General features: G+C 35.0%; 1 protein-coding gene across 2 annotated transcripts in view; it reads right to left on the reverse strand.

The window, feature by feature from the left end:
* Positions 1-11,955, reverse strand: part of LOC136038789 (monocarboxylate transporter 13-like) — an 80,784-nt gene extending 68,829 nt beyond the window's left edge. The window contains exon 1 of one of the 2 annotated variants that reach the window (XM_065722166.1): positions 11,757-11,955. In XM_065722166.1, coding sequence (XP_065578238.1) covers positions 11,757-11,759 — 3 coding nt within the window. In that variant the 5' untranslated portion in view covers positions 11,760-11,955. Of the gene's footprint in view, positions 1-9,614; positions 9,669-11,756 lie in introns of those variants that run through there. The other variant, XM_065722167.1, reaches the window with a different exon arrangement.
* Positions 11,956-17,023: the final 5,068 nt, after the last annotated feature.

Here is a 17,023-nt window from a genome sequence, read left to right on the forward strand (position 1 = left end):
GTTTGTACCCTCGTTAATACCTCGCTCTTTACACTAAATCGTATGTTTTGTCCCAATTCTTTAAGAATGACCCCTGAATCAGAAAGGCCGTAGAATAAATAGTTGAAATTACTAAAAACACTTTAGCATAAAGAGCAAGGTATTTATCTCCTCCTAAATACCTCGCTCTTTATGCGAGAAAATTTCTTAGGAAATTTTCACAGGCTCGTAACTTTTGATGGGTAAGACTAAACTTGATGAAACTTATCAAACAGTTCGTGGTAACGAACTGTAGTGAGGAGCGACCCGGCTCAATAGTAACCAAAACTCTAAAAAGTTGAATTTTGATATCAATAGCTACATTTTAATACTGATTTTAAATATATAAGTTTCATCAAGTTTAGTATTACCCATCAAAAGTTACGAGCCTGAGAATATTTGCCTTATTTAAGAAAATAGGGGGAAACACCCCCTAAAAGTCATATAATCTTAACGAAAATCACACCATCAGATTCAGCGTATCAGAGAACCCTATTGTAGAGGTTTCAAGCTCCTATCTACAAAAATGTGGAATTTTGTATTTTTTGCCAGAAGACAAATCACGGGTGCGTGTTTATTTGTTTTTTTTTGTTTTTTTTTTCCCAGGGGTCATCGTATCGACCAAGTGGTCCTAAAATGTCGCAAGAGGGCTCATTCTAACGGAAATGAAAAGTTCTAGTGCCCTTTTTAAGTGACCAAAAAATTCGAGGGCATCTAGGCCCCCTCCAACGCTCATTTTTTTTCCCAGTGTCAACGGATCAAAATTTTGAGATAGCCATTTTGTTCAGCATAGTCGAAAACCATAATAACTATGTATTTGGGGATGATTTATTTCCCCACAATCCCTGGGGGAGGGGCTGCAAGTTACAAACTTTGACCAGTGTTTACATATAGTAATGGTTATTGGGAAGTGTACAGACGTTTTCAGGGGGATTTTATTTTGTTTTGGGGGCGGGGCTGAGGAGAGGGGGCTATGTTGGAGGATCTTTCCTTGGAGGAATCTGTCATGGGGGAAGAAAAATTCAAGGAAAAGGGCGCATGATTTTCTAGCATTACTATAAGAAAACAATGAAAAATAAACATGAAAACGTTTTTTCAAATGAAAGGAAGGAGTAGCATTGAAACTTAAAACGAACAGAGATTATAACGCATATGAGGGGTTCTAAAAATACTTTAGCATAATGAGCGAGGTATTTAGGAGGAGATAAATATCTCGCTCTTTATACTAAAGTATTTTTAGTAATTTCAACTATTTATTCTACGGCCTTTCTGATTCAGGGGTCATTCTTAAAGAATTGGGACAAAACTTAGGATTTAGTGTAAAGAGCGAGGTATTAACGAGGATACAAACCCCCTTGTATACATAATGAAAATATAAGATTATGAAAGTTTGTTACGTAAGTTGCTAATTTATAAGTTACGTATAATTTTTACTAATAAAAACGTTCGTTAAAAATTAAAAGTTCTAGTTGCCTTTTTAAGCAACCAAAAAATTAGAGGGCAACCTCCTTCTCCACCCCTTATTTTCAAAATCGTCTGATCAAAACTAAGAGAAAGCCATTTAGCCAAAAAAAGAATTAGTATACAAATTTCATTTTAATAATTTATGTACGGAGAGCCAAAACCAAACATGCATTAATTCAAAAACGTTCAGAAATCAAATAAAGAAAACTAATTTTTTTAGCTGAAAGTAAGGAGCGACATTAAAACTTAAAACGAACAGAAATTACTCCGTATATAAAATGGTTTGTCTCCTCCGCAATCCCTCGCTCTTTACGCTAAAGTTTGATTCTTTGTCACAATTCTACTTTTTAAAACAATTAAAAACTTGACTCTTTGCCACAATTCTGCTTTTTAAAACAATTGAAAGCTTTAGCGTAAAGAGCGAGGCATTGCGGAGGGGACAAACCATTTTATATACGGAGTAATTTCTGTTCGTTTTAAGTTTTAATGTCGCTCCTTACTTTCAGCTAAAAAAATTAGTTTTTTTCTATTTAATATATTTAAAATCAGCATTAAAATGCGATTCTTTTGATGTTGCTATTGTTATCAAAATTTAATTTTTAGAGTTTTGGTTACTATTGAGCCGGGTCGCTCCTTACTACAGTTTGTTACCACGAACTGTTTGATATTTGCTTTCTCTGCAGCTAATCTGATAGTTCTTTTGGGATTGGGCTTGTTTTTGTTCGTTCCTATTTTTGTTTTATTTTGAATTAGATTATTTTCTATAATTAATTTTGTGTACATAGGGTTGAGTGTGTATTCACCCAAGTCTCTATTTAGGGATGTATTATTATTTAAGTTTCGTTTGATTTCGATTGCCTCGCGGACAGTTTGTTTGATTCCTAGGTCATTGCTAATTAGAATTGTTTCGTCAAATAGAACATAATGGTTTGGATTTTCAAAAATATGATTACTTAAAGCTGAATCGAAAGATATGGAGTTACTTTTAGACTTTAATGCTTTTTCAATACTTTCTTTGTGTTGCTGTAATCTTGTTCCTAAATTTTGGTGGGTTCGACCAATGTAATAATTTCCACAACTACATGGTATTTGATACACCCCTCGTAGACGAGTAATTGGGGTTTTATCCTTACCAAAAACCTTAACAAGTCTTGGGAAAAAAGTCCTCATTATTCTCTCTTTTGTTGTGGTAATGATTACAAATGATAGATATAGCCTAGTAAGTGGTTAAATAATACCAATGGAAAGAAAACAAGCATTTTCAAATGAAAGTAACGGGGGATGCCAAAACTATAAAAAAACAAGAGAGACATCTCACCCCCAACGTTTTCAACCAGTCAGTAAAATAGTGGCGCGAAGCACACTATTTTACTGTCTCAAATCTTTTATTCATAAAATCAACGAAAGAAGATTAGTTTCTGTTTGTATAACAAAAATCAAGTAATTCAAATTGAAGTATGACTTCTTGCAGAATAAGCGGTAGTGGCTAATCACTGATCTAAACTTAATGAGTTGACCGTTTTCGATGATATTTTGGCCTGTAATTACCAGCATATCATTAATCCATTTCCTGTCCAACTTTTCACCCTCCTTAAAACAATCTCAGCTAGCTGTTATCTTTTGAAACTCACCTGTTTGTGGGTGGTCCTTCTCTATGGGAATAAGGGGTCATTCTTGTAATGACCAATAATAGCTTCAATAGCAAAGGTGCTTTAATAATAATAGCCAACAAGAGGATTATTTCGCAACAGAATAACTAACTTACTTTCAATTTCTTTAATTTTGTCCTCAGTTGCTCTGATGTTCTTATTGAAATAACTCTAATTGCTTCTTTCCCCTACGTGGATCAGATGCAACAATTGTATTTATTAATATTGGTGGTGGTTTAATTTGTTTTTAGTTTAGTGTTTTCTTTTATTTTTATCTTTGTTTCTCTTGTGCTGAGGACGCCTCGTTTGTATACAGGCGAAATATCCGTGTTTTTTTAGTCTTTCATCTTTTCTCTCTACTGGCCGCAGTCTCGTTTTTTGTCTTTTCATTGAGTTTTACCTCTCTTTGTTGTTTTTTCATTCTTGCAATTAAACCCAGGTCTTTTCAGTAAAAGGTTGAAAATGTCGAAAAAAAACAGTGTATTTTTCAGCTTTGAGGTAAAAAAAAATGACGAATTAGTGAGGTCAACACGGAAAAAAGTGGTAATAATGATCAGCTGAACATTGCCGGTCCGACTGAACCTTCGACTTCAGCTCAAGAATCAATACCAGATGCTGAGGTAGTAGCACACAGACGTGATGAAATAAATATTGACGTTAGAACCTTTTTTTTAAAGAAGAGGTCTGGTTTCCAATGAAATAAAATATAATTTACTGAAAAGGCGTTTTAAACCAAATAAGGACTATCCTTTCCCAGTTCATGTCACAGGCTCAACAACAAGAAAGTTTCAAGTTAGCTGGATGGATAAGTACCCTTGCCTAGTATTTTCTTCAGTGAAAAAAGGGTGTTTCTACAAATATTGTGCTTTGTTTGCTTGTAATCAAGCCGGAAGGGGGTCTCAGCAAAAATTAGGGCAGCTTGTGAAGAAGCCTCACGTGAATTAGAAGCCCTAGACTTTCCTGAAAAAAGCCAAAGACTTTCCTAAACATCAGACACACGCCTACCATAAAAACGCTGTTGTTTGGCGGGAAAGTTTTCTGGCAACAGTGAGCAGGCAAAAGTCTTCTATAGTGGAAGTCTTGAACACTCACAAAAGAGATGAAATAGAAATAAACAGAAAACGGTTTCTCATTATAAAAACAATACTGTTGTGTGGACGGCAAATACTTGAACTGCGTAGGGACAAGGATTCGGGGAAATTGACCTTTATAGACCCTGTAATAAACGATCGAAATTTTAGGACCTTGATACTCTATCAGACGAAAGACGATCGAATCATGAAAGAGGTGTTTGGGAAAAGTGCAGGCAATGTCCAGTACTGGAGCTCCAGAATTCAGAACGAACTAGTTTATATCTGTGGACAGCTCATTACTGGAAAGATGGTTAAGCAAATGAAATCGGCTCGTTTTCTTTACCATCCTGGACGAGACAACCGACATATCAAGGGACGAACAAATGGCTCTAGGGCTTCAATTTTTGGACACCGAAACTTTTCAGCTCAGGGAGGGGTTTGTTGAGTGTGCTGTTATTGAAGACTTGTGAGGTGAAAGCTTCAGTCAATTTATCCACAGTCCAACGGAAAAACTTAGGCTTGATATTAAACTATGCAGGGGACAAGGATATGATGGGGCTACAAACATGAGTGGACATTTGTCAGGAGCCCTGGCTTTTATCTCGAAGAAATATCCACTCGGCAAGTGTGTTCACTGTGTCGACCATTCCTTGAAAATGGTATTGACGGACTCGAGTAAGATCCCCTGATATAAAGCACTGTATGTGCTTTCTATCATAAAGTAGATACACATGCGCTTTACATCTTTTTATGTGTGGTTATCCATGAAACAGCGAATTTCTTTCACTTAAGTGCCAAGCGAAGCGCAGTCTTAAAAACTTATGCTGAAGTCAATCTGAAAGGAGTTTGTGAAACTCGATGGGTCGAAAGACGCGATACAGATATCAAATCAGTTAATAGTTCTGATCTTTAAGGCCCTAGAAGACATAGAGACAAATGGGAACTCTATGGCGTCGTCAAAAGCCAGAAGTCTGCTCAATAGCATCCTGAGCTTGGACTATATAGTAACCCTTATTGTGGATATTTTTCTGGGATACACACTGAATTTGTCTAAGCTGCTGCAGTCAGAAAGCATCGATGTGGTTATGTGCATTCATTGTGTCGAAGGTGCGACAGAAATATTTCTAGATACACAAATAAGGCGGAGAAGTTCGGTCAGCTGTTTTCACAAGTCACGTGCATTTGCCAGGAACTGGAAATCCCCATTGCCATGCCACGAAAGAGAAATGTCTTTAACATTTCACATGATATCCCAGCAGAGAAGAACATAAAATCTTACTATCGAGTTTCCGTATTCATCCCATTCATGGACCAACTCATAGAATCACTCGAATCTTGATTCATAAAGCACAAAGTTATTCTAAAAGGCCTCAGCGGAACCCTTCATATTTTGTAGTAAAAGAGAATATAAAGAACTGATCAAGTTATATGCCTCAGATCTAATGAGTTCGGAGTCCGCTATGACGGCTGAGCTTCATCTATGGCAGGCTAAGGGGCTGAAAGTAGCTCCCTGTCTTTTTCCAAAGATGGCACTGCAGGGCCCGGCTGAGTGTGAGCGAGGCATATTTCCCAACGTCCATTTGTTACTCCTCATTTTCTGAGTCATCCCAACTTCTACAGCATGTCTTGAGAGGTCATTTTCTTCAATGGAAAGGCTAAAAACTTATCTCTGCAGCCAAATGGATGAAGGCCGACTATATGGCTTGGCACGTTTGAATGTCCATCGAAATGTTTCTGTATCAGTGGATGAGATTCTGGAAAAGTTTGCTCTTAGCTCTGCTAGTAGATTGGAACTTACAATATAGGATGAGTCTCTACTTCTTGATATATGTGCTTTTGGTTCTTGTAGATGTTACGCAATAAAATGTGGCTTAATATTCTGTTTTGAAGGATTTGCCCCCCCCCCTGAAATAAATTACTGTGTACATGCCTGGTATGAACCATATCATTTGGTAAAATTAGTAGACATTTGGCAAAATCGACTGTGGAGGCAGCTTGACTTGCCTTGGTAGCATTATTAGTAAAAACGGTGGGAGCAGTGAAGATGTTAAAGTAGAATAGATAAAGGCTCAGGGTGTTTTTCACAGTTACAAAAAGTTTGAAAGAATAGGAAGATAAATCTGCAAACCAAGATTAGCATATTAGAAGCTCCAGTGAGGACAGTGGTCAAATATGGCTCTGAAGCATGGGTGCTCCGAAAGCAGATGAAGACTTGCTAGATGTTTTCCAGAGAAACTGCCTACTGATTGTTCTGGGTAGCCAGCTGACTGATTGCAAAGAGTAGGCTGTACGAAACTTTCTAGGGCTATAATAAAAGAAAGGTTAAGATGGCTAGGGCACGTTGTGGGGATGAAGGATGACAGCTTGCCGAAGATTGTCCTTTTCGACCAACCGTCTAGGGCTAAACGGAAAGCAGGTCGTCTTCGTCTGAGGTGAGAGGATATCATGAAGAAAAATTTAAAGGAAATAGAAACTTCCTGGGAGGGTGTAAAAGGGAGGCTTTGAATAGATTGGGATAGAGGAGAAGCGTGAGTGGCTGTGTTGGCCTCAAGCGGCTTGGTGCTGCCTTGAGTTGCTAGCAGTAGTAGTTTCACAGACTCATTTATAGGACATACCCGCCTCAAACAAATCTTTTGTTTCAACCGAAAAAAAAATTTCGAAAGAAAAATAAAGGGGAAAAACACTGATACAACACTACATATGAGAAAAGTTAGAAGCCCAACAATTATCACATCCAAATAAAGAAACGCGTAAATTTGTAAAAAATGTTTTTGATTTGAGATTAGCTTACGCAGCGACAAAACTGACTGTCCCAAATTTGTGTAGTTTATATCTAGAAAACAAGCTAGAAAACAAACAAACTGACAAGTGATATTTCCTTATGCCCTTGAACTTTGAAAAAATGTGCTTTACTGGAAACAATAATAACGATCCATAAATGGAAGATTTTCTTAGGAACAAAAAAGTCCATAATTAGCCTTGAAAAAAATAATAATAATAAGACTCCCAATAATCTGCCAAATAATAGTAAGGCTCCCAATAATCTTTCACCGACATGACATCAATGACTTGTAGAATACTAGAATACAATTTAAAATCCCCAAAAAATCAAAGCAAGCTTAGTTTGCATTAGAGCTCCCGTGTTTCAAAATTTTGAAAATATAGATAAGTATTAAAAGTTAGTTTTGTTTTCCAGATATATTCTGCTCTTTACCTCAATCATGAAAACCCATTTTATTTTTTAATTAACTTTTTTTCATTTTATGTTTTTCTGAATACGCGGCGAATCTTATTAAAGGCATTCGTCTAGCCTGGATCAAACAGTTCGTGGTAACGAACTGTTCAAACAGTTCGTGGTAACGAACTGTAGTAAGGAGCGACCCGGCTCAATAGTAACCAAAACTCTAAAAAATGGAATTTGATACCAATAGCTACATCAAAAGAATCGCATTTTAATGCTGGTTTTAAATATATAAGTTTCATCAAGTTTAGTCTTACCCATCAAAAGTTACTAGCCTGAGAAAATTTGCGTTATTTTAAAAAATAGGGGGAAACGCCCCCTGTAAGTCATATAATCTTAACGAAAATGACACCATCAGATTCAGCGTATCGGAGAACCCTACTGTAGAAGTTTCGAGTTCCTATCTACAAAAATGTGGAATTTTGCATTTTTTGCCAGAAGGCAGATCACGGATGCGTGTTTATTTGTTTTTTTGTTTTTTTTTTCTTTTTCCCAGGGGTGATCGTATCGACCCAGTTGTCCTAGAATGTTGCAAGAGGGCTCATTCTAACGGAAATGAAAAGTTCTAGTACCCTTTTTAAGTGACCAAAAAAATTGGAGGGCACCTAGGCCCCCTCCCACGCTAATTATTTTCCCAAAGTCAACGGATCAAAATTCTGAGATAGCCATTTTATTCAGCGTAGTTGAAAAACCTTATAACTATGTCTTTGGGGACGACTTACACCCCCACAGTCCCCGTGGGAGGGGCAACAAGTTACAAACTTTGACCTGTGCTTACATATAGTAATGGTTATTGGGAAGTATACAGGCGTTTTCAAGAGGATTTTTTTGGTTTGGGGGAGGGGTTGAGAAGAGGGGGATATGCTGGGGGAACTTTTCTTCGAGAATTTGTAATGGGAGAAGAAAATTTCCATGAAGGGAGAGCAGGATTTACTAGCATTATTTAAAAAAAAAACAATTAAAAAATAAAAGTGAAAAAGCTTTTTCAGCTGGAAGTAAGGAACAGCAATAAAACTTAAAACAAACAGAAATTATTACCCATATGAGGGGCTCACCTCCTTCTAATACCTCGCTCTTTACGCTAAAGTATTTTCAGTAATTTCAACTACTTATTCTACGACTTTTGTGATTCAGGGGGTCATTCTTAATGAATTGGGATAAAATTTAAGCTTTAGTGTAAAGAGCGAGGTACTGACGATGGGGCGAATCCCCTCATATATGTAATAAAAACATGAGAATACAAAAGTTCTTTACGTAAGCTAATTTATAAGTTACGTAAATCTTTTACCAATAAAAAGATTCGTAAAAAATTAAAAGTTCTAGTTGCCTTTTTAATTAACCAAAAAATCGGGGGGCAACTAGGCTTCGTCCCCCGCTCTTTTTTTCTCAAAATCATTCGATCAAAATTATGAGAAAGCCATTGAGCCAAAAAAAAAAAAAAATATGCAAATTTCGTTTTGATTATTCCTCTGCGGAGAGCCAAAATCAAAACATGCATTTGATTCAAAAACGTTCAGAAATTATATAAAAAAAACAAGTTTTTTTAACTGAAAGTAAGGAGCGACATTAAAACTTAAAACGAACAGAAATTACTCCGTATATGAAAGGGGCTGCTTTCTCATCAACGCCCCGCTCTTTACGCTAAAGTTTTTTACTGTTTTAAAAAGAAGAATTGAGAGAAAGAGTCAAACTTTAGCGTAAAGAGCGGGGCGTTGATGAGGAAGCAGCCTCTTTCATATACGAAGTAATTTCTGTGCGTTTTAAGTTTTAATGTCGCTCCTTACTTTCAGTTAAAAAAAACTTGTTTTTTTTATATAATAATATAATAATGATCAGGGTCTATGTGTTTGCGGAAAAGCATTAAAGTAGCTAACAAGCACAGCTATGTTTCAAATTTTTAAAGAAGGATGCTTAATCATGGCTTTGAAATGTTTTTGAAAGAATAAAATGTATTTATAATAAGGGAAGCCTAGGTTGTTTTGTGATTTTCAAGATTAGTTTAAAGCACACGAAAATGACTATTTTTTATGCAAATGGGGTGTTCTAAGTCAACAGGATACATCTAAGCGGATGTATTTATTTTCTTTAGCTCTTTTAATACTGCCCACCTTCAAAAGAATTAATACTTGAATTTTAGAAAAAAATGTTGAAGCTGTCAGTGAAACTTACCATTCTTTCTCTTTTTGTGTGACTCCCTGCACAATAAGCATCTTCTTTCAGAAATTCTTTGTGACTGAATTTACTAGCGAAATACCTTGATTTCATGTTTATATTACCTCAGATAACTTTTATAACCCGCATAAATCTTATGACCCAAAGTTTACATATAATCCAACAGAAAAAAAAATCACAATTGACATTAAAATGTAGAGTCACGGTTATGATTATAAATCATGGACAAACTAAGCATATAGATAGTGTCATTGGAAATGAAACAAGCATTGTCAAATGAAAGCTAGGGACAATTGCGAAACTTGTAAGGAACAAGACTTATCCTTTATGTCAGGGGCTGCTTGCACTACGAACAGGGGTGTTAGGTTGGGAGAGAGGGGATAGAACGCCCCGCTCCTAGTGCTTCCATCCAGACAGTAAAATATTGGTACGAAATGCCAGTATTTTACTGGCTCAAATTTTTTTTTCTTGTCAGGTACATGGATACTTACGTAACATACAAAACGCAAGTTAGCTATCTTAGATGTGAGAAAACCAGTTTCATCGGTCTGTATTCAGAGAGAATTAGCTTAGGTTCAGTGGAAAAACTAAGATGTAAGTATATTTTGATTAAATATTTAATATACAGAGTTGGCATTTTGATTAGCTTATGTATTTAATATGATGCGTTCTGGGCGGCCTGCTTTCAATAATTCTTTGTCGTAGTTTCTATAATTGTGTTTCTAAAGTATTTATACCTGTATGTCGCTATCATTAGCCCAACTTCACTTTTCGAATGTGCTTGTACGTAGGCTAAGTACAGGTACATGGGCTGATGGAAACATATGAATTATAATTAATGAAAGAATTTCAATGAAAGAATGAAACATGGGAATTAAAATCAATGAAAGAAGATCAGCCTCAGTCGGTATGAAAAAAGAAGTAATGTTAATAGCATTATCACCCAATCCAGTAGCTTAAAATAGCCAGCAAGTTGGAGAAATCCACTTTCCCATTCCCCCAAAAATATTTTGGAAAGTGAAGCTTCTGACCACCAGCACTTAGTTCACAAAACTAAAGTTTGATCAGTAATTCACTGAGAGCGTTTTCGATTGCAACCAAAGTGTTTTCTTTACCCGCAACCTCCTTAAACCTTTGGCAATTTCATTGTTTAAATAAAATACGAGTAAATAAGCGCTAATACTCCTAACACTCCTAAGAAATACTCCTGATACTCCTAAGAAATTGAAATTGAAAATATTAAAGTCTTTCATCATGCTGTTACAGTCTTAAGTTCTAGTTCGAAAAAGATAAGAACTTCGAAAAAGAAGAACTTAAAAAAGAAAATTAGAAGAAAGAAAACTAGAAAAAGAAAAACTAGAAAGACTAAAAAACTAAAAAGAAAAACTAAAAAGAAAAACGAAAAAACTAAAAAGAAAACTAGAAGAATTTCGAAAAAGTCAAACGTTGTTGCTAAGACTGAAGGTGGACAAAGAAGCCAGTGTCTTGTCATATGCAAAATAATTTTTATATATTATAAGTTTTTATATTGGACAAAACTATTGAGTCAATTTACAAAACCAACTTATTTTAATCATTTTGGTTGTAAGTGTAAGTTTTGAAAAAAAACACACATTACCCATTTGGAATAGCTACATCTTTTTTCGGCTTGTTTTTCACATACTTATTTTTAAGATATCTCATCTCCAATATAAAATATACAAAAGAAAGTTAATTTTTTTTATAATTAAGATCTTGAAATAAAAAGAAAAAAATAAAGAAAAATCAAAGAAAAAATATGCGAGTGAGGAAAATTAGAACTGCCCACATTTAGGGCATCCTTGGGTATGCTATTTAAAACGAAAAGATACTGAATAAAAAACTTTTTTTTTCATATGAAAGTAAGAATTGACATTAGAGAAAGAACAAGCAGAAATTACTCCGTATGTGAGTGGAAAAAAGATTATTATAAATATGAGTAAACATGAAATACAGCTCATAACTGAATACATAATGCCAGAAAAATGAATGAATTAGAAAAAATGTAAAAAAATGTAACAAACAAAAATGTGTAAATACAATAAAAGTGAATTAGAAATGAAGGGACACTAAAAACACACGAAAAAAGGGACAAAAGGAAAAAAATGCTGAGAAACTTACCATCTCCAGCGATATAGTAGTCTAGTTTCTCCAAACTTATGATTGTACTATTGCAATACAAAACGCAAATTTGTTGGGAAAGCATTGAACTTTGTTACACAATTGTATAAAAGAAAAAATTAATTAATGTAGACACACAAACAACCAATGTTCAGTCATAAGACGAAACAAAGCTCAATTATCAACTACACTTAATTTTGTTTCTGACAGTTGCTGTGAATTCTGAGTGGAAAGTTTTGGAGCTAGAAAATAACTCTACTTGACACATACTAGTACCAGGGTTGCCACCCAGCGAGAGAAAATCACTAGATTTTAGTGATTTTTTTGGTTTATTCAGTTATTTTCTTCAATAATCTAGTGATTCATGTGCTGATTTAGTGATTTTTTGTTTAGGCAAAACAAAAAAATCACTAGAAATAGTGATAAATCACTAGGGGGCGGCAATCCTGGCTAGTACTGATAGCAAAATCGTTGTGTATGGATAGCAGGGCTTAACCCAAAAGCTTCTTTATGGGCGGGAGGCTAAAATTAAAAGATTTGCTTAAATCAAGGTTGGCTTTCGCTTAATTTTTAACTGCTTTCATTTACAGTTAGGTTCTAAGTAAAACAAATGATAAGATAAAAGAATAAACTAACCGACGCATTAAAGAGACACATTTGCAATTTCTGAGCCCTTTTTGTTGTTTAAAAATTAAAACAAACTGATAATTTAAAAAAAATCCATAGTTTTTCTATAATGTTTAAGAACCATTTTGAAGAACATGTTACTATTAGGAGGATGGGGACTGAAGTCCTTCTGTATGATTTACTGTACTATTACAATTCAAATAGCACGTATATTGTGAAAGTTTTGAACTTCGCCTAAAACCAGGAATGCAGAATTATGAAATTAATTTATGTAAGCTCACAAACAATTAAAATTCGTTGATATGATAAAATATTGCTCAACTAAAAATGACGTTAGGTTTTTTTCTGGCAAAATCTAAAAAATCATAATTATTTTCTGAAAAAATAGAATAATTCAACTGCGACTGATTCTCTTTGAATTTAACGTCACAGTTGGCCTGCTGAAGCAGCAAATAAAAATGGAAAGAAATTGGCTAAAAAAAAAAACTTGCATCAGCACAAATTTATTAATAATAGAAATCTAACAATATTAATGTTTAATAATTATAACAATAATGATAATAATAATAATAACAATGAGATAATATTATAATTGACAATGTTGATAATACTTTAACAGTAATAATAATATTAAAAAACTATTAATTTAGATCTTTCAATAATATTTCTTATTGGATTTTGTCAGATTCATCTGACAAATAGCAACACACGTTTATTTAACTAAAATGATAAAAAAAAAAGAATACGATATACAATATTCAGCAGGACTGGTGCCAATGAGTAATGGTTCGATTTTTCCGAAACGGTTTTCTTGTGAAAAATTCTTTCCTTTTTGTGATTTTAAAAATTAGTATTCTAAATCGTCTAATTTAATTGTATTTGGGATTATAGTTTTATTAGTTCTAATATTTTATTGATTAAACAGAATGATCTTTTGTTATTGAAAAAAATAGTAACTTTTTGCTTGGCTAGAAAGCGGTCAAATATATGTTCTTAAGCTTTCAAGAATGCTTCTATAGGACAAAAAGCTCTTTTGAAGACCAAGGGTCAAACATACCTTGTTTTTCCAATAAAAAAACCTTATATGTTTACAATAAGCAACTTGCATAACTTAAAGGCTCATGCCCGTAGGCTATGATGGTATTGTCAATCCCGGAGGCATAGTTATTTGATTTTTGAAATGTTTAAAAAATAGCTGTCTGAAAATTTTGATCAGAAGCATTTTCGGAAAAAAAGGCGTGGGAGGAGGACTGGTTGACCTCTGGTTACTTTTGACTCTAAAAAGGGGTGCAGAACTTTCGATTTCCAATCAAATAAGCCCCCTCCGATGTTGCTACGACCACCATTTTGCATCTGCCAAAAAGTAATGATATAGTGAAGTCTTGTGGCCCTTTACTATGGGTAACACTGTAGTGTTGCCGACTGTTGCTTCTGAAAGTGCTACAGCAGTGCATTTGATATTACGAAATTGGTAAGCTTAAGTTTCCACACCTTCAGAAGAAAGACCAACAGCCTGTACGTTTTTGAAGAAATGTAAACTTAGTTACAAGGACATCCTAACACGATTTGACAGAAAATGCTTTTCCTTTCCATTTTGATTCAAAGCTGCACAATTAAGATTATTTTAATATTAATTTGTTTTCCTTAAAAAGGAATGGATGGTAACCAAGCCCATACCCGGGAAGGAAGGGATCACCCGGCTTGACCCTCATACCCCGGAGGTTTTTTCCGAATCGTACAAAAATGCATATAAACAAATTTTGCAAACAGTAACCTTGATAAACACTAATCTATTGCAGGCAGTGGGTCATACGTTGCGGAACTTGTAAATGTGAAACAGGAAGCATAAAGGGGTTTTAAGAGAGTTTGTTTTGTCAGTTTAGTATTCAACTTTGTTAAGTGAAAAGCGATTCGGAAAGTGAAAAGAAAATATGATATAACATCGTTGTTTGCACCCAAGGGAACAAGGTTAGTTATTTTTAATAATGACGTTGGCAGGTCGTCTGTGGATTATTCATCTGCCACTGTGGGCTTAAATAACACGGAAGCTGTTAGTGATTCCCAATTGAAACTCGAGGACGCTAAAATTGATTCACATTTCAGTCAACTCGATAAATCTTATTTGGTTCAAAACAACATCGGACGGTTTGTCCACAAATCGTCGTCACTCGACACAGCATCCAAACTTCGTCTGCTAAAGCGTCCTTGGACTTCAGATATTGCATATACTTTTCCAGTATCAGAGAAAAGAAAGCTAATGTTTCAGTTGGGTTGGCTCATTCGTTTCAGCCGATTGTCCTATTCGCCATTTGAGGACGGTGACAAAAAACAAAAACAAACAAACAATTTAGTCCTTCTCCTGGCTGATATTCAGAAACCTGGGCTTCTTGAAGACGGCTCAGCAAGACAACTTCTGGCAGGTCCTTGATTCTAACTGCTTGATCGCCAGTCTTTGCTAAGATACGGCCTTGCACTGACCAAGCGCCTGTCCTAGTCATTACATACTTAGCAGTATTTAGAAATAATTTTAATTCTTTGCCATGTTTTTTTTTTTATTGATTATCCATTTCTTTAATTGCTTTCTTGTAATTGCGAAACGACCTTGTCTCTCTGCCATATATTTTTATATTTTGTATGTTATGTATGTAAAATTGAAACATAAACGAACTTGAAGCCTAAACTTTCGTTTTATTCTTCCTTGTCCTTGAGCGAACTTGATATGCTATACCAGAAGCATGGCTGGCTTTTGAATTCTTTAAGTATCAAACAGCAATCCCTTCCAGCAAATTTATATGACGATTTTTCGTTGTTGTTGTTTCTTTCCCTTCTTTTTTTCTTAACGTGATTAAAAGTGTCAGAGAAGTTGACTAAGAGATGGCTGAAATCCCGCTAGTCTAGATCCGCAACCAGAATTTTAGCTCGGTTATCAGGAGGGGCGGGGGGGGGGGGGGTCAACAAGGAACAGAATTGAAGGTTAAGTTAGCTGTGAAAAGTTTGCATTTTTGTCCACATTTTTCTGTTTTGAAGAAATAGTGCCCAAAATGTATTTTTTTTGCTAGATACTGTTTTGTGCTAATTGTGTGCCGAACTTCACCTCTAGGCTTGACATAATCGTTGTATCTTCGTTTAAAATAGGGATATCCAACACAATCTTTAAAAGTGCCAATTCCTCTTTCAATATCATTATTGGGGCTAAAATTAAACAAATGCTTATTCTGTAATGAAAATTCATTACTTTAAAATTAAATTCATGTATATATGATTCCACTACGCACTCCCTCATTAAACTGCAAATATATAGCCCAAATTAATTATTCTCAATGGCTTTTGCCATGCGTCACTTTTTTTTAACTAGTACAGCCTTAGATCGAATAAATGCTGACGAAATCAAGAAACGGGGAAACAGATGGGAATAAAACAATTAGGCTATCAATATGTCTGAACGTTAGAGGAGCTAAGGGTAAGTATGGAGGAATCACTTTCAAAGTTTGGTAATTACAATTTTTGCATATTATAAGAGTAGTAACTGTTTTCTTAAGATATTTTCTATCTAAAAAAGTTTCTTATTGTTCTAATTTAGTGAACCTTGTGTTTCAGGAGTCATTCTTAAAGAACTGGGACAAAATTCAAACTTTAGCATAAAGAGCAAGGTGTTGAGGAGAGGGTAACCCCTCTCACACTGGCAGTAATTTCTATTTGTTTTAATTTTTAATGCTGCTCCTTACTTTCAATTCGCAAAACTTGTTTTTTTGTTTAATCTCTGATCGTGTTTTACATAATGTCAGGAAATCTGGCTCCACCTCCACAGAAAAATCCCTCATCCCCAGGAGTATCTCTTCTAGACAATTAAATCCTGGTAGGGTGTTGAAAAGGGGTCTGAGGGAAACCAGACCCTCTGCTATGCCTTTCTTAGGTACCCCTCCACAAAAAAAATCGATGAAAAATTAGTAATGGTCATTTTGTTCAAGATACTCTAAACGTCAAATAAATATATCTCCGTGGATTACAGAACCCCCACATTCCCTTGAATAACGGTTTTAGGTTATGCAAGTTGCTTATTGTTAATATGTTAGGATTTTTGCTGGGAAAAGGGGGAATTTTTCATCTTGGGCCTCAAAAGGGGTTGGGGTATTTAAGTGATACTTTCAGGAAATCATGAGAAGGGTGTCAAATACAGTCATCGAATGCTTTCATCGAATGTTGTTTTTTTTTTGGGGGGGGGAAGGTTAGTTAAGAATGGCATGGCGGAAATACTTTTTTTCAGAACTTATACAACAAGAAGTTGTAAAAATTAAAGCAAGCAGCATTTATCCCCTTCATCCGTATAGGATGAAGGGGGTACTTTTTACTGAGAATTGTTACTTTCTTTTTTCTGTTCTCTTATAGAATTTAAAATTATAAAAATGGTTACCTCATCTGAATTGGTATCAACTAATTAACTGTTTTGTGGTGGGAGACAGAGTTCTAGCCAGATATGGATCTTAATTTGTCGAATAGACGAAATGTGCATCACATAGCGACACAATATTAATTCATTTCTTAGAACTCAATTTTGTAGTAAAAGATTACTAGATCTATTTTTTTAAGTCTGCCATCTGTTTAAAAATTTTCTTGGAAAATTTTTCAGCAACAGCAAAGAT

This window comes from Artemia franciscana, chromosome 18, assembly GCF_032884065.1.
Source record: "Artemia franciscana chromosome 18, ASM3288406v1, whole genome shotgun sequence".
Lineage (NCBI taxonomy): Eukaryota > Metazoa > Arthropoda > Branchiopoda > Anostraca > Artemiidae > Artemia > Artemia franciscana.